The following is a 25,078-nucleotide window of genomic DNA, read 5'->3' as shown; positions in this document are numbered from 1 at the left end:
GCAGACTATATGAATATAATTAACAATGTGAATTAAACCAGAATTAATCTGATTCAGAACAACATAACTAATTAACCATATTTTATTGACAGATCAGCCCTTAGCTTGTACCACTCTTTGTTGAGCACCATTTAATGCCAATGCTGAATTAATACTTTACATAGTTGACTATGGCAGTTAGTATTTGTGTCCTCTTGGTTTGTAATATTAATGGATCTCTTAGACATTCAAATTTTCATCAGGAAAAACAGGTGAGCCATACTTGACATTTGTGTTATTTCTAAGTTTAAAAACTAGCAATTAGATATATATACACACACATTTTTGAAGCGGGAGAGAAAAAAGAACATACATATATTTTTTATTCTTTCTCACAGATGACCTGTAAAGAAGATGGATTAATTTGTACCTAAATACATATGCAACAAACAGTTTTCAGTTTTCCCTCAGCAAGGTTGTCTTGACCTTGAAAGAAAAAAAAAGAAACGAAGCAAGAGGAAAAAAAAAGATGGGGCGGGTATCCAATATTTACTAGCTTAGCTTTATAGCAGGTACTGGATTGCTCCACAGTAATAGATATGGAGCCAGAGGAAGGGAAGATCCTAGATTAAAACAATACTTAGGTTTTCTACAATTTAGATTATACACATAGTTTGAGTTTAATAATGTTGTTATGATAACAAGGCTAAAATTTTCAACAATTCCTCCCCACCAGCAACTGCCACGAACTTCTCCCATGCAGAAAATAAGTTTAACCCAGCAAACACTAAATTCCAATAAACATTTTTAGGAGTGGTGAGAAATTTGCAGTACCAGACTAACCCCTTTTTACCCAAAGGTTTACTGAAAGGGCCTGAAGAGACCGAGTAACTGTCACCCTTTTAGTCTGGCCTCAGATTCTGCAATAAATAACAAGCAACATGATGAGCAGTGAAAAAAATAATAAATGTGTATATATATAGTATTTGAACGTTTCCATCTCTGAAGAATGAGAAAGAAAATTTACCATGTAACCGTAAAGGGAGAAATCAAAACCAGACGGTTCTCCTGGGTGTGGCCAGAACACAGAAATTAAACAAAAACAACAACAAAAATAAAATAAAGTAAAATAAAAAAGAAATAAAACCAAAGAAAACTAAACAGAGCCCCTTGAAATCCATGCATTGTTAACCCTTCATTTGTCATGGAGTTTAGACCAGTCACCTCAGCAGCAGCGTCTTTGCCTTGTACCACTGGAACATGCAGCCAGCAACCAGCCTTGCTGTTATCTGCTGCTGTGCTTGTTTCTAACCAAGTTTTTTGTTTGTTTTTTTTTTTCCTTGTTTCAATATTAAACTTTTAGAAACCTGAAAATCTTGCCGAAGAGGCAGCAGTTTAGGCTACCTGTTTCTAAGGCATTTGGAAAGAGTAGGAGGGTTTCAGCTATTATCCACCTGAGATGAGCAGGACTGAATGCACCGACAGCAACACAGCACAAAACCCAGAAACAAATTATTGAAGTCACACACACAAATGCACCCTTCATGTTGGTGAAAACATCTGTGTAAACCAAGCTGCCACCATTTCAGCAGCTCTTCCAGCTCCTCCCAGCCCCCATGCCATGCTTTGCATTAAAGTACATCCAGACGTAGAACCTGTCCGTGTACAATCTGGTGAGTCAGATGCAGAAATTACCCTGACTAAAAAAAAATGCAAGTGTATCTTCAAAAAAAACCTGCAGGGCTCTTTTTAAGTTCTATCATTTCCACAATCCAGCTTGAGCTGCTTCACTGCCAATCCCTGCTGTGAAACAGCAGAGGGGGCAGAGGCCAGCAGCAAGGAGCTGGAGCCCCGTCGGCAGTGCTGGACAGCAAGAGCCTGGGGTTTCAGAGCAGCTCCAGCCAGCTCAGGACAGGGGCTCCACAGCCCCAGTTATTCCCAGGTGTGTGCTGCTCCTCCTCCCTTCAACTGACCCTGGATCTCACTGAGTGGTCCATGAGTTTAACAGGCTGAACTCACTGAAGACAAGCTCATTCCTCTCCCTGTGTGTGTCAGTGTCTTGCTGATTTAGCACCTAGATCCAGCTCCCTACCCAGTGAAATGAGCACTGCTGGAAAAGCACTCCCACAGAAGCAGTAGATCAGCTTGTACTATGAAACCATAAACTTCAGCCTGAAGTGCAAGTTTAAATACATCAGTTTAGTGTATGGACTAATTGATCTCTTTAGTTCAGTATTGCAGACTTCAAGGCATGAAACCACTGAACTAGGATAAAGGGACACTGGTCATGTAACTGGCATCCTAAAGGGATTTGGTGACCTGAGAAAGTGATGCTGGTCACCAGTACTTAAATTGTTTTTAAACCTCACTGCTTTAACAACATTGTTTGTATTTCTGGTTCAACTTGTGAAATCTGAACAAAAAATATATAATGAATTAAAATTAAAACAAGACTTCTAATTCATTTTATGTAATAAGGGGCTTTCCACTGAGCGGAAACTAGGTCCAGAACAAGTGTGCCTCAACTCAAAGCACCTAATCCATTTAAAGTAGAAATAAATGCACATGCAAACTTACAATATTTAAGACACCATTATCAAAACCTAGTCACATTCTTATCTTAACCTACAGTTAACTGCAAACTTAAAAATCCACACAGCTTCCACAGAAGTTTTTAGTTAGCATATGTTTACTTACATAAATCCAAACACCAACAGATGCAACTTCTCTCATAACCCACTACACAACTAATTTTTAAAATAAATATGAAGCCCTTCTAGGCACTATGGTCCTATACAAGAATTTGGAGTTCTGAGTCCCCCAAGTGGAAATCGGTGAGGAACATAAAACTCACAGTATCCTAAAACCATGAGCTCCTCTGCACTAATATGAACTCTTACCATTTAAAAAGCTACAAACAACCCCAAAACCCACTCCTTATTCAGCTAAGATTTTGCTGTGCGCTTACGTACTCCTGGTCTCTGAATGTCATTGAGGGCACATCTTGGAATGCCACACAGTACACAGCTGGTGAGCAAAGAGCTTGGATTCCCTTCCCCTGCAGTTCTACAAATGCCACAGGGTACTCATTACACAGGCAGACTGCATTAATTCTGCAAATAGTCCGCTTGTTCCATTCAGCACAATAGTGCCAAAATACGCATCCAGAGGATGCATCTCCACTAACAAAAGGAGCAGGAATCCTCTTGACTTCCTCTGGAGGTGTTTTATTCTCGGTTCAGTGAAGTGCATGGTAAACTGCAACCATGGGCAGAATGCTTTTTAAAGGCACTTATACCAGTCAGAGCTAGAAATGTAATGGTAAACAGGATAAATGAAACAAACAGCTAGTTTCCTGGAAGCAAGCAAAAAAAGCCAAATACATCAAGGGAAGACTGATGTAATTCTATTAAACAAGAAGAAAACAAAATGTAATTCAAGGAATGTTTAAAGTTTTTATCTTATTTCTCACACAGAGCGAAGCAGTAGCAGTGTGAGGCCTACCAGTGCCCATATATTTCTACTAAACACACTGAATCTGGGAAGAAAACGAGTTACAAAACAAGAATTCACATTGCTTTGAGAGAAGAATCAGCAAAACCCATTAACTGCCTCCTACACTGCTGTGATAAAGTCAACAAACACCATTTCTGAAAGAACCTGAGGTGAGAGGTGGCTGTGATGGACACACCCAGCTCCCTCTTTGCTCACCAAACTCTAAGTACGCAGAGATCCTGAATATGCAGCCAGTTTGATAGATCTTCCCCAGGCTGTCGAGGAAAACTGCCTGGTCATCTCAGGTGGATTCAAAATGAAGAATGCTACCTGAACACTTGCTCCAGTCCCTCCTACTGACCAGCACTGGAGCCATCCCAGTAGAGTTCTGCCACAGCTCGGCAGGGACAAAGCGCTGCTCAAGCCCGTCACACTGGGTGGGGGCAAACCCAGGGTAGTTTGTGATTTACCACTGTACCTTTAAAATATTTACAAAACATATACACAAAACACTACAACCCTTAGGAACCCAGGGGAGGGAAGGGAGCATTGAGAACACAGCACAAGGCAGGCAGCAGGAGCATCTGCTTTCGGATTCCCGAGAGAGGAGGAGGAGAAGAAGAGAGAGAGGTTTCATATCATTAGATTAGAATGGAAACCACAGGGCAGGAAAATGCATTCAGATTTTTTTTCCCTAAGGTGTAGGAAGAACCCAAGAGTGAGTAAGTGGCCTCCAGAAAGATCCATTTCCTTTGCTTCACCATCAGATCACCAAACTGTTGTTTTTCCATTATTATGTGAATACCAGGTGCTTCGTGCAGCTACACCCCACTCAAACACTGGGGCCTCCCATTTTCATGCTAAGCAGAAAGAATCTTGCATTCTTTTTAAAAGAGGAATTATTTTGGGTGAGAAGGATGCAAAGATACCATGAAATAACTCTTCAGCTGCTTTCTCATTCTGTTCAGATTCTGGACATCCCTCAATACAGGCTACTAGTTTTCTAACTGCTTTTTGCTGCGAGACAACAAAAAAGCAGTAGAAAACTGCATTGTTAATAAAGACTAGAAGAACATTTCTTTTTTTTTTCCCCCCCAAATATTTATTAAGGATTCATGGTTAACATTCATCAAGGAACTCTTCAGCAATAATTTTTGTTTTAACTGAAAACCAGAAGCCTTAGGCTTCAGCAACAGCACAAGAAGGTACTTTTCATAGTCATAAATCAAGTCTTCACAGAAAAGCCTTCAATGTCAATGTTGCCTGGAAGGGAAAGGGCAGCCGTGGGCGTTTAATACAGAGGGCTGTATGGATGGGAGAGAGAGAGTGAAGTTCATGTGTGAAGAGGAAAACACTGCTCTGGAAAGCAGAGGCATTGGGATATGAAGAACATTTTGCCAGGCCAGTTATTTTTGTTCTTTCTTTTGCAATTATATCTGAACAAGTATGGATTTGATAGAGGCCAGAGGCTATTCTCAAAACCAAACAATAATGACTAAAATCAAAAGTAATTCACAGGTAGCTTTGGCCTATAAATATCAAAAGAACAGCAGAGAGCAGAATAAATATTTACAAATTCAGCACAGCTGATTGTTTTGGTAAAGCATATAGATTTTTAACCATGCAGGGAAGTAAAACTTTAACAAAACCAGATAGACATTTACTTGTTCAGACTGTCTTGTTAAAAAACAAAACAAGAGAAAACCATGGTATTAAGCAGAAACAGAAGAGGAGGGGAAAGGGCTAAAACTCATGTCTTTTGTATACAGATCAATGGCTTTCTGGTTTCCAGATAATACAGCACTGAAGAATTTCAGAATGCATCTTGGGCAACATGGGTGGAAATTTGCAGAAGGCTCTGAATGTGAACATATCCCAGAATATATGTTGAAGCAAGGAGGCCACCATAAAAACTGTGGACCTCAAATCCAAGCAAAAGACATAGACTCTAAACCAAAACTGCTTAGCTGAATTGCAACTTCAAAACCTTTTGTGTGCATGCACACATGTGCACACACGTGTGTGTGAGGAGGAGGGAAATTTTGTTTTAATTGAAAATGGGAATCTTAGCATTGATTAAGTCAAGCAGAGTATAGACATGCACTGTGCAAGCTTCCCCCATAGAGCTTTGGCAATGCACCTCGCTCCTGACCTGCAAAACTCCCTGCTATTCCAGTGCTGAACCTCCTGGGCAGAGAGAGAATCACAGCAATTTGTCATTGTGGTGATACTGGTTACGTGATGAGAACCCATTGCCAATTAGGACAGAGATCACTGAATCTCTCTGCAGCTGACCTGAGCAACATTTGAAATCTCATCTCCAGAGATATAAATTGCCATTAACCCTCAACAAAACTTGCCTCTTTATATATCAGTAAGAAGACAATAGGAGTGTGAAGCAAATTCTGTGGGGAGGTCCACATGGGGCAGGACAAGTGGAATGAGAATGCTTATATTAAAGCACCAAATATCTCAAACATGAAAGGTCAGTATTTCAGAAGTGCCAAGTAAGTCTGCAAAACAGAGTATATAAAATCCTTTCACAGATGAGATATGACAGTTTTTCTACAGAAGTATTTTAATGCAATGAAAATGGCAGGGATGGGAGTGAGTTTAGCTTTTGTTCTTACAGTCTCCCATCACACAAAGTTGTTTTACCTTATTCTGCCTTCCTCACAGGGCAGCCATTGCCAATGCAATGGGAACGGGTTGGTATGAAGGCTCAGCTGACTGAGACCCTGTTTTTCAAAAGGCTGGAGAACCTGATCCCACAGACAGGAGCGTCTCTGAGCATTTGTACTTGCTGCCCAGAAACAACCATGCTCACAGTCTCAAGTCAGAGGGAACAGGAGACAGTCCCCAAAATAGCTTTTCCCTTCCCCCATCACTCTAATTCCTGCTGATCTCTACAGAATATGTTCTCTAGGCAATGAACTGCCTTTTACTCTGCAATCAAAACAAGAGAAGCAGGTACAGAAACAGGACTTACCTTCGAGCCACGCTCATTAAAGATTATCTCTACATCAAGGATTTTGCCAAATTGCTGCAGAGAGACAAGGAAAAAGAGAGAAAAAAATTATTTTCGGTGGTACATTTTTCCTACCTTTTGCAGGGGCTGGTTTAGAACAAGGTGGGTGAGAATATTTCCATTTCTAGCATACAGGCAAAGGCACAAAATTCCAGTTACATGACCCAGTTCTTCTGGGTTAAGACATGCAGATCCTCATGGTCACAAACTCCAGGTTTTCTCACAGAAGTCTAAAGGAAGAAAAACAATCTCCAGAGGAGTTTTAGGGATTTGAGGAAGCTCATCTTTCCCCCGTTAATCGAAACAATTCTTCTTTCCCTCATTCTACTATTTCACCTAAGATATGGTTCTATGATTTCATCTCAGATATCCAACAACATTTTTCACATATAATTCAATACTTCAGCTTCCTCCTGAAGTGGCTATCACAAAGAGAAACTTAAAAGTGATGTTTCTCTGGAGGGAATAACATAAGACTCCCAGCCTCAGTCAATTCAAACACTAAAGCTTTCTTTCCTTCCCTTTATTTTCCAAGACTCCAAGCTTTCAAAAGAATTTATGGCAGATTCAGAAACCATGAAAATGGGAAATTCCCAACAATTTGTTTTTCAGAAAAAGATCATTCAACTTAAAGCTGTGACATATAGTAGGTGGTCAACAACCTATGCAAGCTTATCACATGTAATAAAATTCTGACCTCTGCCTCAGCCTGGAGACCCCAAGGAGAGCTCTGCACTGAAAAGGTTCCAAAGAGCTCCCTATTTAGCACAGAAGGAAACCTACCACCTCTGTGGAGCCATGTATGGATTACATCTTTCACCTTGCTAGGAACTTATTTTAATATTTTATTGAAGCAGCTAGACTCAAAACAGTAGCCTAGTAGTAAAAGTATCACCACTTCAACAGAGGCTCACAGTGCTCTGTCCTCCAGAAGTGTCAGTGCTCTATTTCCAAACTGGATGCCTGCTCTATAGAAAGACAGAGATGTCGTTTTTAGGAGTGTGTATATGGAGTAGTCTTCATTTTAGAGACACATACATACTGTACTCAAATGCTACATCAGTTTTTCCTATCCCATTATTTAGGAAAGCTTCCATCAACATGGTTTTGATTTAAGTTTGATAGCAAATGAAGGAACACTTAACAAGAAAATAAAGAATGGTTTCACAGTTAAAAAAGATTATGAACACAGTGTCAAGGCACTGGGACACTCTCCCCTTTGCCCAGCATTGTTAAAATAGTATTTGCCTTTTTTTAAAATTCAACAGTTGCATTCAGAGTCAAATGAGTAAAATACTCATTCTGTGGATGCCTCTCTCGAAAGGCTTACGGCCAGATTTGAAAACCTGGAACATTTACAGCAGAGAGCCATGATGGCTGAGGAGAGGCTCTGAATATGTTTAAGCAACAAAAAGTTGCTGAGTCCTTTGAACAAGTATTCCACAACTGTCTGCAAGCAAACAAAACGCTTCCAACAATTTTAGCTATAGTTTCTGTCTGCTTGTCTTCTCCATTCTTAAAAAGGAGATCTTGGTTCACAGATGTTGTTTTTACGGTTCTATTGTTTAAGGACAATACTTGATCCTCTATTCATCCCAAGAACAATTGAATTCACAATATCCTATGTTACACAAGTTTGAATAATGCTAATGTAAACATGCATCTTCCTTGAAACCTCAACATCTCAACAACTTAGGCTTGATCCATGCTGGTTCCTCTTTTGACTGCTTCTCTGCCAATCACAGCTAAAATACGTTTTCTATTTCTATCCCAAGCTTGGTGTGGGCTTGTCAATAAAGGAGATTAACTGTTGATTGCTTTTTGTTGTCTTTGTTGCATACAGCTTTGGTACTGCCATGAAAGGAATCAGTCATGATTGTCACGATTGCTTTCTTGGTAGACTATCTCAGCATCCTTACATGACTGGGGCTGAACCAATTCAGCAGTTTGTGGCTGCTCAAGGGCTGTCCCTGCTCCTTTGTCCTTCCTTGTCTGGTATCACCAGCCTTCCAGAGCTGGCCTCAGTTTTCATTCTCACCTGCAGATAAGCTGATAGAGCTCAGCAATGTTGCGAAAACCTAGCCCAAGAAAAGGAACACATATAATGATTTTGACAATTTACTGAGCTGAAGTGGCTTGAAGGGTCAGTGAGCATTACAGCTAGAAGAAGCAAAAGGGAGTGGAAAGCAGCACACCCTGCCCAAGAGCAGGATCTGTCCCCCACCAGATCAGCTCAGCTGTCTAGCCTTGCCACACACACTGAAACAGCCAGGCTCTCAATAAATGCAAATGCCAAAATAATTTTCAAAATCTTAAAAGCCATCAAAAATCACCATTTTCTACCTCATTAGAATCATCTTGAAAGAGAACAAACTGTGCGGCTTCTGGTGCACACTTAGGCCGTGCCATCCTCCCCTTTCTGCACAGCCGGCTGCGCCTGGATCCTCGGGCACTGCTGCCAGCGCTGCGTGCCAGCCCCGCTGGGCTGAGCTCCCCGTGCAGGGCTCCCACACCAAGGGGAACCCTGTCCTGGGCGTTTAACTCCTCGTGCTGACAGAGCGCCGGCGGTGACACCAAACCGAGAGGTCTGACAGAGCTGTATGGAGGGGGCAGGGCCCTCCCTGCCTTCAAGTGATAGAGGTACAGCATTTCCTAGATGATAGAATTAAGAGCCTGTGGTCACAGCAAACACAGGCTTGACATCTACTGCAATGGGCTACATCCACCCATGCAAACTGCCCCAATCACTTTTCTACCCAGGAGTTCTGGGTGTTTGAAGAGGCAAGAGGGAAGGACCTCCTTGGGAGAAAAGAGCAGAGACAATGGGGGCTGACTCCTGAATGGAGGTTTGCTGGAGAGGGGTTTCCTGCCCCCCGAAATTCCCTGAAGGAAAGGAGAGCTGTGAGGCAGAAGGATGCGTGCTGGGCTCTTCAAGGCTCTGCTGCAGCCACTGCCTCAGCTCCTAACACGAGGTCTCTTGTCCCCACTGCTGCAATGGTTACAGCAGGTCCCAGCACTGGAAGGCACTTTTTTTTGGTAGCATGCCAGAATTTTCCTGAAGAATGAAAGCAGGAAAAAAAGAACTAGTTCATTTTAACAGTTTATAACTCCTTCAAAGCTGAATCTAATTTAGTGGAACATAAAAAGGCACTTTGTTCCCCGATGGTGCTTCGCCTACCAAATGTCAACAGTCTATTGCAAACAATTGAAGTTTTAAGAGCTCCTTAGTGAAAGGTCACAATTTTTGTATGGGAAATGCTAGGCCATCTAAATACAAGGGTCAACACCAAGTGTCCTCATAATAATTTTTTTAAATTATGTATATACAGGCATGTTTGTATTTTTCAAAAGACATAGGGACTGGCCAAATAAAACAAGTCCCATGCTTAAGTCAGCCATGATGACCAACTCTCTAATCTATAACCTTTAAGACATGAGCTCACAGACTTTATTGGGTCACTCAATGATTACCAAGAACTTCTTACTTAGAACTCTGCACAGCCTCTGGAGAAGGTACTGCAGGACTATCTGTCTCCAATGCTCTGCACCATGATTTAGAAAGCTTACTATGTGACCAAGAGGCCAGCATTCCTTACCACATCAGGTCAGGCAAGAAGCCACCTCCATGAACTGCTCACACACATACCATGTGATGGGAAGTTACACACACACATGCTATTCCAGTCATGCCACGGCAAAGCAACTATAGAATCTTGTTTTATCTTACCGGTCTCTTCCCTGGAATGAACTTGACAAGCTTTCAGTTATTTAAGGTAAAGCAGGTAAATGAGAATCAGACCCTCTACAATGGTAGCAGGGAGTATTGGAAGTAACAGATTTTAAGAGGCATAAAGATACAAACAGACAGGAGTTATGACCAGAAACCAATCTTCTTGCTTGAATACAATCTACCTGATCATAGATGCAAAGGCATTGTGCAAGAAAAGGGATGCATGCTGTGTGTTTCTTTTCACACAGATGTCATGAAGGCAACAGATTTTTCCAGCTGAGGCCACAACTACATTAAACATAATAAATTTGAGAGATCTGGCACTAGACAGCTTTTGTCTTCCAAGGCACTGACAGTTTGGTAGGGCCCCTCCTATATGCTCTGTTCCAGCTGGCCCTGACTCCTGTGCCTGTCTAGAGCTTTCAAAATCAGCTCCAAAATGTGCCAGACAAATAACTTAATCCTAAAGATGCAAACAACAGGGACTACAAGGCAAATTCTCCAGAAATCATGGAACAACAAAAGATGAGAAACATCATGTGACAGCCTTATCCCTACAAGAGAACTCTGTATGTCCAAGCAGTTTCACCAGCCCTACAAAATTCACTAAGACATGAGTCCAATGAGCTATCTAAACATCAAAGGTGTCAAACAGTCCATTCTTAAAGATGGTCAACATTCAAAATAGCCAAGAAACAGATATCCTGTGCAGGAAATCATAAGGTACATGAGCAAGAGCATTTTATAAGCAGGACAGATCCATGCTACAGAGAGAGTCCTTTCCCTAGGCCCAGCTCCATGGCATATACTTTCAGCTGAGCACAACTGGCTCCATCATACTGTGTATCAGTCAGTGCTTAGTTATGGCAGCATGGTCCGCCAGAGGTACTCTGTCAGCACACCAACTTCCTCACCCAAAGCTGAGTCACATCTCTCAAGCAATGGGGCCAACCCATGTCAGCCAAGCTACGCCACTATGCTTTGCTGACAGGAAGATGGAAGCATCGAGGATTTTAAACCAAAGCACTACCACCAAAGTTTACCAAGTGAACAGATAATGAACAAGCACCAAGCAGCCCTTAGTAGGGTTGAGCTGTTGCCCAAAAAAAAATATACATTTTCTGAGAAACCAGACTTTACAGGAAGCCACACAAAGTGCGCAGATTTCTAACAGGATTTACAGACCAGAGCCATCACAGGAAAAAAAAAAACAAAACAAACCAAAACAAAACATGATGATGAACACAGTTTCTTAGTCATTTCTTGTTCTCTAAATCCCAAATAAAAGATTTTCACATGAAACAGTGAGATGGGGATGAACACTATTGCAGGCCACCACCAAGAGAGAGGTCTTAACACAAGTCTAGCTTCCAGGTCTACACTTCCAGCTCCTTGTTCCTGCTTTGTGCCATTCCCCAGAGGTGTGACTGCAGTGTAACCTGGTACCGATGCTGCAGAAAAGGTACTTGGACCCATGCCCACAAAAGCAGCATACATTCCAAAATCAATTTGAGAGTACTTAGCATGTAGACTGAATCCATATGAAACTGGGTCAATAAAAGACAACTCCATGTAATTTAACCCATGCCTTTCATCCAATTAAATCCAGCTACAGCACAGCACTGTTTACTGAATGACATTCAGCACAGTCTTGCTGCAGACGCTCCTACTAACTCAAAAGAAAATCTAAAAAATCTTAGATAAATGTCTGATCCAGCCATCACTGCCTTCCAGCAGAGGGTTAGTACAGAAGTTGATAGCAGAAAGCTTTCTCAGAGCAAGACAGACAGTACAAGAGCTACTGGCCGCTGCAGGGGCACAAGCACCCCTGCACACCATGGCCATGCAGAAAAAGCACAATGTTCAAGCAGCACTGAGCACACAAGTCCTTTTTGAAAGGTGGTTTCAGAAAACACTCAAGTGAAACACATCATTATAATCAGCAGCACCTCTTATAACTCTAACCAACACCAGCAAGAACAAAGCCCCACCCTGTGACAGGGGCTCACTGTCATCACAGGGAGAGCTTGGAAACCAGAAAAGCCACAGAGAGACCACTTTGTGCCAGAATCTTTGTTCTCCAATACTGGCACATGGGACTTGTTACACGCAATTGGTGGCCAGTAGTACCAGGAGATAAACCTAAAATACATCTTGATATCCAGAAGACAGAATCTCCTTCTTTGGGTGTCCAATCCACTCAGAAAGCAGAGTCCCCTTAAGCAAGTGTGCTATTGCTGTACTTTGGGCCCAGTACATCAACACCTGCAGGTCAGAGCTTCTTGTTCTATCATGTTATTACCCATACACCTTAACACTTAAACAAGTACTTCTTCCATTATCAATACCTGTGCATCACTAATTACTTCTATGTTTAAATTTATTTACTACCAAATACAGACTTAAAATTCTATCAAGTTCTTGCTGACAAAGAGCTGTAGTCTAATTTGTTATTGCTTTAGCCTCAAACTATAGGCTTATGGAGGTGTTTTGCTCTCTTGACACCAGAATGAAGTTGGATGATAAATTATATCCAGCGGGATATTTTAGGAAGTGCAAAGTGACAAAATGTTTCCTCGGAGGTCAAGATTTGAGGGCTGCAAGAGCTTCCAAAAGTATCTGAGCTTGCAGAACTCTGTAGCTTGGGTAGTACAAAGCAGTGGTCTACCACAAACTTAGATCATAAAGAACCTTGCAGTAGTGATATGAATTATGCTTAGAGAAGAAAAAGGATAACATCACCTGCCTGAATGTCATCCGTTTACAATGTAAAAAACCAGTGGTTACTATTCTGTCACCTGTAATAAATGACATTATTAGTAACTTCATTAGGTGAAATTAATTAAATGGGACATAATAGTCACCTTTACAGAAAACATCTATGTCATTACTGCTGTAGCTGATAACACACAAAACCCTTTTATCAACTGGGTTGATTATGCTCCCCAGCAGAAAGAGCTAACACTCTACAAGCAGTAGCTATGGATAGAGCAAGTTTTAATAAAAACAGGATCTCCATTTGAAGCCAGAGTCTGCAGAAATTCACAACCTGTACTGCGCTAACCCACCTCATCAACATAGTCCTCATTTTTATCTTACCCTTAACCAAAGAGCATTTCACCACAGTAAATCCTGAGAAACATCAATTCTGACTCCTCGTACTGTTGCTCTCACAACAGGTAAGAAAGATTTTGTGCATTGTTCATCCATACAAACTACCAAAACAATCCACTTGCTTTTTATCGTGAGGACAATTCAAGATTCAGTTTGGGAACAGAAGGATCTCCCTCTTGAAGGCTGTCCAACCCTGCCTCTGTCTTCACCAGGAGACTCCGAAGTCCATCCAACTCAAAAGTCCAGAAATGACAAGACTATCCCAGCCAATTTTACACTGGGAGGAGAACGGCTTCTTGAAGCATGAAAGGGAAGGGCTGAAGCTACAAACCATGAGGTGCAAGCACAGACACTATCACAGCACAAAGCTGAAAAGACTAGAAATACATTGAGGGGAAACATCAACTTTTCTTCTGCATACACAGTCCAGAAAGGAAGAGAACATCCTACCACCAGTGTAGGAGAACATGACTACCATCATGTCAGGGGCCTTGCACACATCAGTCAAAGAATGTCCCTCAGAAAATGGATAGTAAGATTTTGAAAAATGAATTGCTAATTTGTTTTTAACACTGATGGCAACTCTTCTCCCTGGTAAGCTGTTCCATTGTTCAAATAAGCCTCAATGACTATGATTTTTTTTCATATTTCAAGGGGAATTGTGTTAAATCTCAGCTTCCAACTGGAAAATCTTATGACTGTAAACTAGACCTAAATCCCTTGTTAGCAGGTATCACCCATATTTAAGCATTTGTACAGAAATTACTTCCTAACATCTCTTTTTAAAAGGCTGAGTAAATAATATACCTAATACCTTACCAAGTTAAAAAAACCACTCGCCTTCCAAGTCCTAGTTTATTTCTTTTGGTCTTAAACTGATCTCAGAACTGAATAAAATGATGTAGTCACAGTCTTTTCAATTTGGAACATGAGCAAGATCACATCCCTCCATCAACCTGATAACCCCTTTGAATTATTGAAGGAACTATCTTCAATAATCACTAGTACTCTCCCAAATCAGTGTTTTCCAAAGAAAGCTTTCCATCTCAGGAGCACAGACCGATTGCCACATACCCAGTACTCTGCTATGAGCTGTATCAAACACGTTTTTGTTGGATTTATCATCAGTCAACCAGGCATTTCTACTCATTCTCTAAGAGTAACCTTATCTGTCTCTTTCCTCCTCCTCAAATAGTTTTCTAACTGCAAACCTTACTGGCAAGATTTTAAGAGTACCATCTCCATGGGCTGATACAGATACTAAACAAGACAGCGATGGAAACAGATCCCTGGGGAAATTGACAATAGAAACAGTCTTGATCACAGCTATCTCCCAAGTAACTACTACTTTTTATTATCTATCATTAGAGGTTTTTAATCCCTCTAATGTGTGTTGTGCTTGAGATAAGTATTATTTTTCTTGAAAATTGGTCACTTGGAGAAATTCAATTGGTTGAGCAACGCTTCACTCTATCAGTATTGCTTTGTACAATCTTGTCAAAATAGACAAGACAGCATTTGTCTACAAAGATGTATATTACAAAGTTCTGCTAAATAGATACTAACATGTTTTTTCAGATTCTAATAGGCTTCTCTAAAATGTTCCCAAATTATTTTTATCTTGGATCAACATAAACACAGATAGTTCTCAGCTCTTTGGGTCATCCCTTTCAGGTTTTTTCAACAGTGAATCGTGGTGGGCAGTGTTCCACCCTTCTGCAACTTCCCTAGCTTACAAGAATTGGCTAAAAAAATTAGTATTAATGAATAATGGAGGTCCTTGCTTTGGCTATTATTGTTGGACATACCTTATCTAGATCTGCTGTTTTTTAAATATTAGTGAGTACTGTCTCATCCTTCTCTGTTATTAATTATGTAGAAAACCAGATGAGGCAAAAATACCCCCTCAAATTCTAAACACAATCAGTTGGGGCTTGTTCTTGCCCTGTTTGATTTTTTGTTTTGCTGTTGTTTGCGGGGTTTTTCCCCCAAAATACACAACTATCTCCTCATTTTATACTGTACCCATACATAGACCTTTTATATTTGCATGTAAAAAACCTGATGGTTTCTTAAACTTAGGTCATTGTTTCTCCATAACTAGCACATTTCATTTCTCACCTGCTTCTTTGCTGAAGTTTGCACTATATTCACAGCTATTTACTTCCTCCTCCTCGCCTAAAGCACAGAAGGCTTTGAGCTTTATTACCACAGTTTCAGCGACTGTGGAATCATGTCTTCTTGGCCATCAGTATGATGCTGCTGAATACTTTATGGCTTCCATTAATACTTCCCTTTTAAAGGTACCTTCCTGGGCAGTTATCCTGCCGATTGTTTAAACTCCAAGAAGCAGACTATTCTAAAGCCCCTTACAGTGCTGCCTGATGCCATATTCTGTTTGCACAAAGCAAATACAGACAAATAACAATCACTGGTACCTAGGCAACGGTGGGATTTCAGGTCAGCTATTAACTCTTCTTCATCTGCAAGAACAAGGTCAACTATTGATTTATTCCACAGTGGGTGCAGAACTGGGCGCATTAAAAAATTACCAACTCCTTCCAGAAGCTTTCTGGAAGTCTTTTCATTGGCCTCATGAAATGTAAAGTAAATATGACCTGTTTTAAGCAGACCATATTATTTACCTCCCTGTAAGATGCATATATATATATATATATATATATATATATATATATATACATATATATATAAGGAAATGCTTGGTCTTTTCCCCGAGGCTATCTCAAGGACCTGTTAGAAACACATTATGGCTGAGAGACAGTCGGAACCCAAATAATTTGAATTTGTTAAGAAATCCTTACGAGTGCAGCTCTGCCAAATGGTGCAGGTCTAGAAAGTGTTATGTAATATGCATTTAATCACACATGGAACAACATGTCTCAAGTCCACCTCTACTCAAGTCTGGACAAAAGCATTAGATATTTTCTGTGCCCCAGGACTGGGCTGACCTCTCGCATGCTGTTCCATCCTTGAGGGGACTTCTTTACTCCCTCCCTACCATCACATTTATTTCTTCCTCCATGGCTTTACTGTCTACCCAATTTCTCTCTTTGTACAGTAGCTTGGGAAAATCACTCCAGGCAAGGATTTTGAGTCTCTCAGATATGACGTTGAGGAGATGTGACCTGACACACAGAAGGGAGAGGGAGAAGATGGGGGTTACAGGCTAGTCACAGCTGAAGACTCAGACAACCATGAGTCCCCTTTAGGAGTAAGGGTAGGTTTCAGTGAGTCGCCCAAAGGAAAGCATCCTGATCCTGAAAAATAAATAGGAGCAAGCAGGATTCAGAGAGCATGCTCTCCTGCTCGAGGCCATGAGCATGCTGAGAAAAGCAGCACTGAAAGAAAAAGGAAGATGTGCAAGAACCATTCATTATTTCCTTGGCAAAGTAGCAAAGTTCTCTATTACAGAAAAATGGCACATGGGGTGTCATGTGTCCCAGAAGATGAACACTCTGCTGGCAGGCATAACTCTCAGCAACCACAGGGCCAGGTAAACTACCAAAAGGTTTTGCAAGGAATATATCATTTACCCAGTTAAAATCACATCAATGTGCTGGAACTTAAGATCATGTTTAAAGAAAAAATAAACACCAGAGGAACACCAGAAACCAATTCATATAGCATTACTCCCCATCCCTCGTATGCACAAAAAGGGCACCATGTAGGTCAAAAAAAGGAGAAGAAGTCTAAAAGCTAGTAGCTAGGGTGCATTTTCTACAAGTCACTTCTTAGGACAGCAGTTGATTTAAATTGCCTGTGTGTCCCAGCTTGCAAAGCATCGGCAAAAGACACCAGGACAGGGATGTCCTTGTCATTTCCATCTCACCCATGTCTCCCCCACCAGGAGAAAATCATGCAGGTGAACAAGTGTGAAAAGGGCTAGTTGTCAATTAAGCACCAGTCCCAGGAGAAGGGTCAGCAATGGGGACACTTTATGTAAGTGACGCAGCTCCCAGGAGAGGGGAGCAGCCATAGCGCAGAGCAGGACGTGATAAATACAGATTGGAGCAGGTGGTCCAAGAACTGGCTGTGATTTCAGCAACCATTCGTCCAAACCGGATGGAACTGCCTACTGTGCAGCCCTGCAACAGCAAAAAGCAGTCGAGAAAAACCACAAAGCAGAGCAGAAGATTCAGCAATCACAGATTGCCAGGAGATGAGTTTAATTCTGAAAACATTCCCACAAGCATCAAGAGTGGAACAATAATCTAAGGTATGAACAACATGGAAGCAAACCCAGGCTTCTTGCAATGGAATTGCAGATCCATGGTTTTGGCTGGGAATTGACTCCAGAGGTCATCTGGGGCATCCCCTGCTCACAGCAGGTATAATGAGATCTTTTTGGCTGGGTTGTGTCCAGTCAAGTCAGATACCTTCAAGGATGGAGGTTCCACAACCCATCTGGGCAACGTGTTCCACTATTTCAGCATCCTCAGAAAAAAACTAAAATCTTCCCAGTACCTAAATGATAAATCAAAGGCAGAGAGGCCCTGGAAGGAGACCTAGACAAATGAGAGGGTTGGGCAATCACCAATCATATGAAATTTAACAAGGACAAGTGACAGATTCTGCACCTGGGATGGAGCAACCTTGGATATACTGACAGATTGGAGAACGAGATGGTGGAGAACAGTGCTGCAGAAAGGGACTGGGGAGCCTGGTTGATGGAAAGTTGAGTATGATGAAAGGCCTGAAATTCACTCTTGTTGAGTACATTAACGTTTCCCTCAGCACATTACTTCAGCCTGGCCAGGTCCCTCTGAATAGCAGCCTTGGCTTTCTGCATTTTTGACCATTGTTTTGTTCCTTTTGTACTGTCCAAGCTACAGAGAGATAAGCCAAATTCTTCTCTCATTTACAGCACTGAAGTCCACAAACTAGACACATTTACAATACTGCAACACTACTCTGCATGTGAGTGTGTGCCTTTGTGCATGCATACACACCCACACAGATGGCTCAGGAGATGCAACAGCTGAAAGAGAAATACTGCAGAATTTGGAGGAGCAGCTGCTGTAAGTGAGGACCAAGGTATGCACTCCAAGCCTAAAGTGACAAGAGCTTTAGGCTTTCCTGACTTTGATTCTTTGAGCTGCACCTGAAAAAGGCAGCAGCTGTTAACTTCATAAATAATAATAAGTATTTCTGAAGACTTTAAAACATGCCATCAACCAAGGATCATATTACAATTATATCAACAGTCAAATACTCCCTGATGATGATATGACATATAGACAACTTCACCAGAAGGTCAGGTCATGAGATGTCTAGCTCGTTTATCCATGTTCACATGGAATGAGTCACCACTTGTACTCACATAAACAAATTCTTCCTCAAAGAGCTTATAAATCAAGAATCATGAATAGCATCCAAGGATTAGGGAAGACAAACTATGCGATCAAAAGAAATGAAAGGTACATCATACACAATATAAAATACCATCTGACTTGCTCTAGCTTTTCCACATGCAATCACTGCTTGGCAAATTGTTTGCAGCCATCTTTCATCACAGAAATAGATCATGAGGAAAGAAATACTTCAACATGTTTCTAATGCAACTGAAAAACAGTGCTTTGCAAGTCAGTGTTTAATCCTGGCCTTTACTCAGAAATAAGGTGAGGTTTCACTTTGGTTGTTTTATTTTTTTTTCCCCAAACCAATTGTTAGATTACACTGAACATTGCTGCTCAGAGAAGTTGTGGGTTGCCCCAAGCCGTGGTGTATGCCCCATCCTGGAGGTGTTCATAGCCAGGCTGGATTGAGCTCTAAGCACACCTAGTGAAAGATGTACCAGTCCATGGCAGGGGTGTTTGAACTGGATAATCTTTAAGGCCCCTTCCAACCATTTTATGATTCTATGAACACCTTAATAGGAAGACCACTGTTATAGTTCTCATGTGTATTTACCACCTAAGTTAAAGGCTACCAATTGTCCTAATCCTGCAAATGTATTACAGTGTGCTGACTAAACTGAGGGGGAAGGGCTTTTCATTCCCACAAACGCACAGCACCAGGTGTCCCACCTGTGGAGAAGGAGAATCTGCCATGCCTGAAGAGGTGCTCATAACTTACCCCAAACATCTGCCGAAGGTCAGGATCTCGAAAGCGGAAGGGAATGTTAGACACATGAAGTCGTTTTGGAGTAGATTTGCTCTCAGTATTCTCACTGCTCTGTGTCTGTGATTGCTGTCCATCTGTCTGTGCCCCTCCTTCTGTCTGCTGAAATAGAAAAGACAAAAGTGTGCGCATGAGCAGAAATCACACAATTTCCTTTTAAGTGTCTTGTCTGCTCCTTCTTAGGTATTAGCACTGCACTTGCAATGGAGCCATCTAGCACCTGACAATTATTTTGATAAACCCAGTAGCACTTAACAATCGATCCGTTGTTCTTCCCCTCCCTTTCCATGAGTAAACACTAATGAGATCTCAGCCTCCCTCCCCTCCCATCACCTTCCAGCTTAGTAGATTTGTCTTTGGTTTTCTTAAATTGCTCTCTCTCTTAGCCCATTCTTCCTCACTTCAGCTGCTACCATATGAAAGCTCTAATGAAGAGACGGATCTTTCATATCCTGGAGCTGGGAGGTAGCACCGCCACTCTAATCTCATGTGGCAGGATGTTCATGCAATCATCAAAATCCCACAGCTGAAGTGGCAGCTCTTCACCGGGCCAATACCAGAAGTGCATCCCGAGGCAAAACGGCATCTGCTCTGTCAAGCTCCCTTCAGAGAAACATTACCCTAAAAGAAGATCCATAATTAAATGGTAAAATCCATATAGGAACAGCTTACGGATGTCTCTGATTAACTTTTCGCATACATTTAAGTGAGCCCAGGAACAGGAAACAGCCATCACCACTGCAATATTTATAAAAACTCCAAGTGCTGCTTTTTGCCGCCAATTCCACAGCTAAGAAAGGCCATTTGTTCCACTGTTCTCCAGTGCTGACTGGCATGGCAAAGAGAGGTCAAGGGGTACACCAGGGGTATTTGTTCACAGAAGAAGCACAAGAAGCAGGCAGAGGAACAAGGGAGATCTGCATGCGAGACGAGAGTCCTAATGCCTGCACCGAGATTAGTGGCAGGAGAAAAGTAGGGAATAGAACCTCAGATGCTTGTGTGAGCTTAGACTGAAAAGTGCTAAAATTTGAGCACAGCACCAAATATAAAGGCAAGGCCCCTTTGCAAAATGGCTTGATGAGAAAATAGCATTTTTCACACTTTATCAGAAAGATGACCTCAAAACCTCAGAGCCACAGAACAAAGCAGACTACAATTTAGTCAGTTTTATTGCTCTTGTCCCTTTCCAACTGCATTCATTGACAGGCCAAGGTATTCAAAGAGCACCCACTCTCTCACTCTGTCTCCTGCTGCTTGCCTCAGACTCCTAGGAATTAAGCTTTGACTACCCGTGTGATGCACTTTTAAGTGTCATTTCAACTCTTTAGATGCCAACCTGACTTCCTCCTTAACCCATCAAGTAAAAAGAAGTCCTACAATAAGGCAAGGACTGTAATTGCTAAGAGTCAGTCCTTTTAAGGCACTTTCAAGAAAACATGTAGGCCTTAAAGATGTAAGGGTGAGGTTTTTGCTGGTTTGGGTCCTTTTTTCCTCCTGTTTTAAATATGTAATTTGTGCAGCAAAGATGAAAGAAATCTGAGGGGAGCTGCCCACACCAATTCCCCAACCACTGACTGGACTTGCTAGGCTGCTCTGCACATCATTCAGTATACAGCACTTCACAAACATTTGGAAACATCTCTTCACAGACAAACTCACTTGGCAACACTAAGAAAGTATCTTCTGCCCACAAATACCACTTAAAGATATGACCTTGAACTCGCAAACTGATTACAAAGCAAGTGTATATACAAAGACAAGAGCAAGCAAACAGTAAGCACTGGGGTCTTGCCATGCTGAGCAGAGCAGTGGCAGCTTTCTATTTCATTTCAGTAGAGCTGTGCATGCAGCACAAAACATGTTTGATCTGGTTAACATAAATTATCTACGATAGGAAGAATGACAATACTGCCCTGACAAGTAGGTCTACTTGCCATAGCTGTGCAAGTCTCAGGAGAAGCCTTGTAGAATTAAGCATTTTTATTTGTCTAAGACTCATTCAGCCCCCAAACATCAAATTTTTGAGAAAAATTTCAGAAACTTCCTTTTGATCTTATCCAAAAGCTGGCCCCTGCATGTTTGACCTCTTCTCTTTCCCTCACCTCTATGACAAAAAGGCTCTCCAAACTCATAGAGAGTACACCCTAGGGGAGGAATCAATGCAGCTGGCTTGCAATTAAATCACACCAAGCTACTTAGTGCTTTTATTTTTATGCCTCCATCAGAGTCCTCTGCTCCTCAGGGCAAGTCTGTCCAAGAAGGACAAAACACAGGAGCAGCTTATCTATCACCACTGCATACAACACCTGCAAGTAAGGACTCCAAAGTAACTCCCCAAAATCACCAATACTCCTGCTAAAAGGGACAGCTACATTAAAATATAGGTTGCACAGGACTGGATCTGCTGTGCAGGAGAGGAAGCCAGAATGTAGTTTGCACTCCTCTCCCATCCATTTGCTCCCAGGCAGAGGGCAGAACTCCTTTCTTATCAAGGGTGCAATGTATCATGTACAGTGGCCTGCTCAAAGGCACTCACAGCTGTTCCTGCATATGGCAGAGAGCTGCTGCCACACAGGAGTTATTCTGCAGCACGTGAGACGTGCACAGTGAGACAAATGCTACAAAGAGAAGAAATTATAGAAGGAAAAAGGGATCTTGGTCCACTCTTCCTTTTCTAACTCCACCGAGAGACTCCAAATGCTTTTCATGCTTTCACATAGCCTAATTTTTCAGTAGTAGTATAAAATTAAATATCTTCTTCTCTATGCTGTAGCTCCCTCATCTCTATCATCCATAGCCCTAAGGTAAGATTTGAACTTTCTACCACTGTAACATTAGCTCAGTACATTTGTCCACTGCCACACATTCAGCTACAACGTAAATGAAAAAACCAGTCTCTTCAGATCTTTTTTTTTTTTTTTTTCCCTTTTACAGCTACTCCTTGGCTTAATTCATTGGGAAGGAGATGAAAGGAAGGGCCTGGAGCCTGTTCTCAGGCACCACACAACAGAGCCTGGCAGCTGTGCTACCCTGACCAAACCAGATGATGAAAGCCCTCATTTCACCAAGCGCTCACTCCCCACCTTGACTCCTTCCCCACAAGGCGTTCAGGCTCCTTCTGGCCTCATGTCAGCACTTCCCAGTGAAGAAAGAGACTTCTCCCTTCTCTAGAGAGTCAGCTCAGAAGGGCACTAATACACATGCTCTAGGTCCCATGCCTCTCATCAGGCTATACAGACATGCTGCAGCAAAGGTCTCACATTTAGGAACAGTACTGGATTCACTGCACCTCCTCAGCACAGCCTGTGTAACATGCACTGATGCAGGTGATAGTGCCATTCATGCCTGCACAGGAACGCTTTGAGCTCTGCTCAAGGTCACTGAGAAGCACATCAAAGGGACAGCAAAGCACGTGCTTCACTTTTAACTCCTTGCTGCCTGTGCCCCCAGGTCAGCTCCTCCCTTACACCTGCCAGCAGCAAGGAAACCCTAAGCAAGAAGAGAAAGCTGGAAAGAGAAGCATGGGTTATACTTGGGCACATACACATGTAAAAGGGGAGGAGGACACCTGGAAACACGGGAGTGTTCCAAAAGGTTTGGAGGCAGCTCTATAACCACCTTCCCACCTCTCAACTGGTCTCCTCTACCCTAATGCAGGTGATGAACAATTGCTGAGGACCTCCCTTCAGCAGCAGGGAGGCAGGGGCTCCAACACCACCTGAGCTCCAAGCAGATCTCCATCTGAATGGCTAGACAGAGGGATGCCTCCCCGGCAAGGCAGACAAGCACTGGTGCAACACACCAACACAGAGATTATTAATACCCAGCACATTCTGTTTCCATCTCCCACTTGCTTCTAGAACTGGAACCGCTTCAGATCCAAGTTCCAGACAAACAAAAAACAACCCCCCATTCTCTCCCCCAGGAAGCAGGCAGTCCAAAATGTTGTGAATCATACTGAGGAGGTTAAGAGCCATAAATCATTGCAAAGAAAATATTTACCAAATACAAACTGTAACTAATAACTATATTTAAAAGGGGATTTGGGTGGCTTACAAAATCTAGGAGACAGACTGTACTCACTCCACAGCTCCTCAACCATTCTTGGGTCCAAAAAAAGCCAAAACGAAACACCCAACCTTGTTTAGATCAAGAGCTTGAAGAAGTGTGGAGACAAGGACCAAAAGCTACAACTGGGAGAAGGCAATCTTTCCACAATGAAGCAGAGCACAGATAATGTGGAAAAATCTTTACAACTTCTAGTGAAGAACCTGTGTCAAAACAACCAGTCACCCACAAATGAACAGATACCCACTGAGGAGGCTTCATGGAAAAACAAGTGAAGAATTAGGCCCTAGACACAAAATCCATCTCCTTCCCCACCACCAAACCTAAAGTAGGTTTGAGGTCCCACACATCCAATAGCAAATGCCATGGGAACTTTAGCTGCTTAAACACTTGTTCCGCAGACAGAAGACCTTAAGGCTAATTATCACTTTTCAACCACAGTAAATATAATTTTACATTTATATCCATGTACTTGGTTTTTCAGAGATGCCAGCAGTGTTATATTAAAAAAAAAATTGGGTGCTATTTACTGGCACAATGAACTATCATCCAAAATATTCTGTAAGCTAAAAAAACAGAACCAAAAATTCTAAGAACATAGCAATTAACTTCTATAAGGCTTTTTACTACTTTCCACACAGTCAGGTGAATTTAGGGTATATTTTTTTCTGATATACAATTTTTGTTAGTTACAAATTCACTTCTATAAGAACATAGCAATTAAATTCTATAAGGCTTTTTACTACTTTCCACACAGGTGAATTTAGGGTATATTCTTTCTGATATATATTTTTTGTTAGTTACCTATTTTCAGACATTATGAAGCTTAAGTAATTTTATTCACTTTCCTCATTAAAGACATACCTCACACAGAAAAAGCCCATAGGGAGCTTTGCTATGCTGCACAATACCTCTGAAGTAACATTTTCAACTCAAAGATGAGTATTTCTAACAGTATTCTTTAGTGCTTTTTTCTTTTTCTTTTCCCTCTCAATGAAGAGGCGAAATGGAGCCCCCTGAAAGGCCTGCTCTGCTAGTCAGACTGTCAAACCTTTTGTGAGCAGTTCCAGACCATTCCTCGCAAAACAGGGATGCCCTGACAAGGTGAAGGAGCAGAATTTCCCAAGCTAATGGTCACCACTCCATCGACAGTGGCAGAAAACCTGCCACACAGTGACACACTTAAGATCGATCCAGCCCATTATCTTCTTTCTAACAGCAGCCAAATGTTTGGCCTCTGCAGAAGGACACAAGAACAAGGCAAATGCTCGCTGACTTTCCTCCAGCAAACTAAGCCAGCTGATGTCTCAACTTGCAAAGCATCCCGTGGACAAGAGCTACAATGCTCATTTCTTCATTATATGGAAAAAGTAAGTAGTAAACCCTGCTCTTTTTTTCATACATGGCACCTAGTTACTTCCCACTTGCATCTTAGTAAGTGAAAATGGGAAAACTCCTTATTTTAGCTGCCTTACCATCCAATCTTCTATGTACTTGTCATATACCTTTATTCCTGACAGCTC

At 41.8% G+C, this 25,078-nt stretch overlaps 1 protein-coding gene across 13 annotated transcripts in view; it reads right to left on the bottom strand.

The window, feature by feature from the left end:
* The window catches only part of RBFOX2 (RNA binding fox-1 homolog 2), a 170,640-nt gene that overhangs the window by 30,813 nt on the left and 114,749 nt on the right, over nt 1–25,078 (bottom strand). For all 13 annotated transcript variants that reach the window (XR_014616186.1, XR_014616187.1, XR_014616188.1 and 10 more), the window contains 2 exons: nt 19,443–19,589; nt 6,464–6,517 (listed from right to left, as the gene is read on the bottom strand). Coding sequence is in view for 7 of the 13 variants with exons in the window: in XM_084206584.1 (XP_084062710.1) it covers nt 6,464–6,517; nt 19,443–19,589 (201 nt within the window). In the remaining 6 variants the exon portion in view is untranslated. The remainder of the gene's footprint in view (nt 1–6,463; nt 6,518–19,442; nt 19,590–25,078) is intronic.

The sequence above is a fragment of the Fringilla coelebs genome (assembly GCF_963513975.1).
Source record: "Fringilla coelebs genome assembly, chromosome: 5".
Classification (NCBI taxonomy): Eukaryota; Metazoa; Chordata; class Aves; order Passeriformes; family Fringillidae; genus Fringilla; species Fringilla coelebs.
The sequence above is the reverse complement of the archived record's forward strand: the minus strand, read 5'-3'. Positions and strand labels throughout refer to the sequence as shown.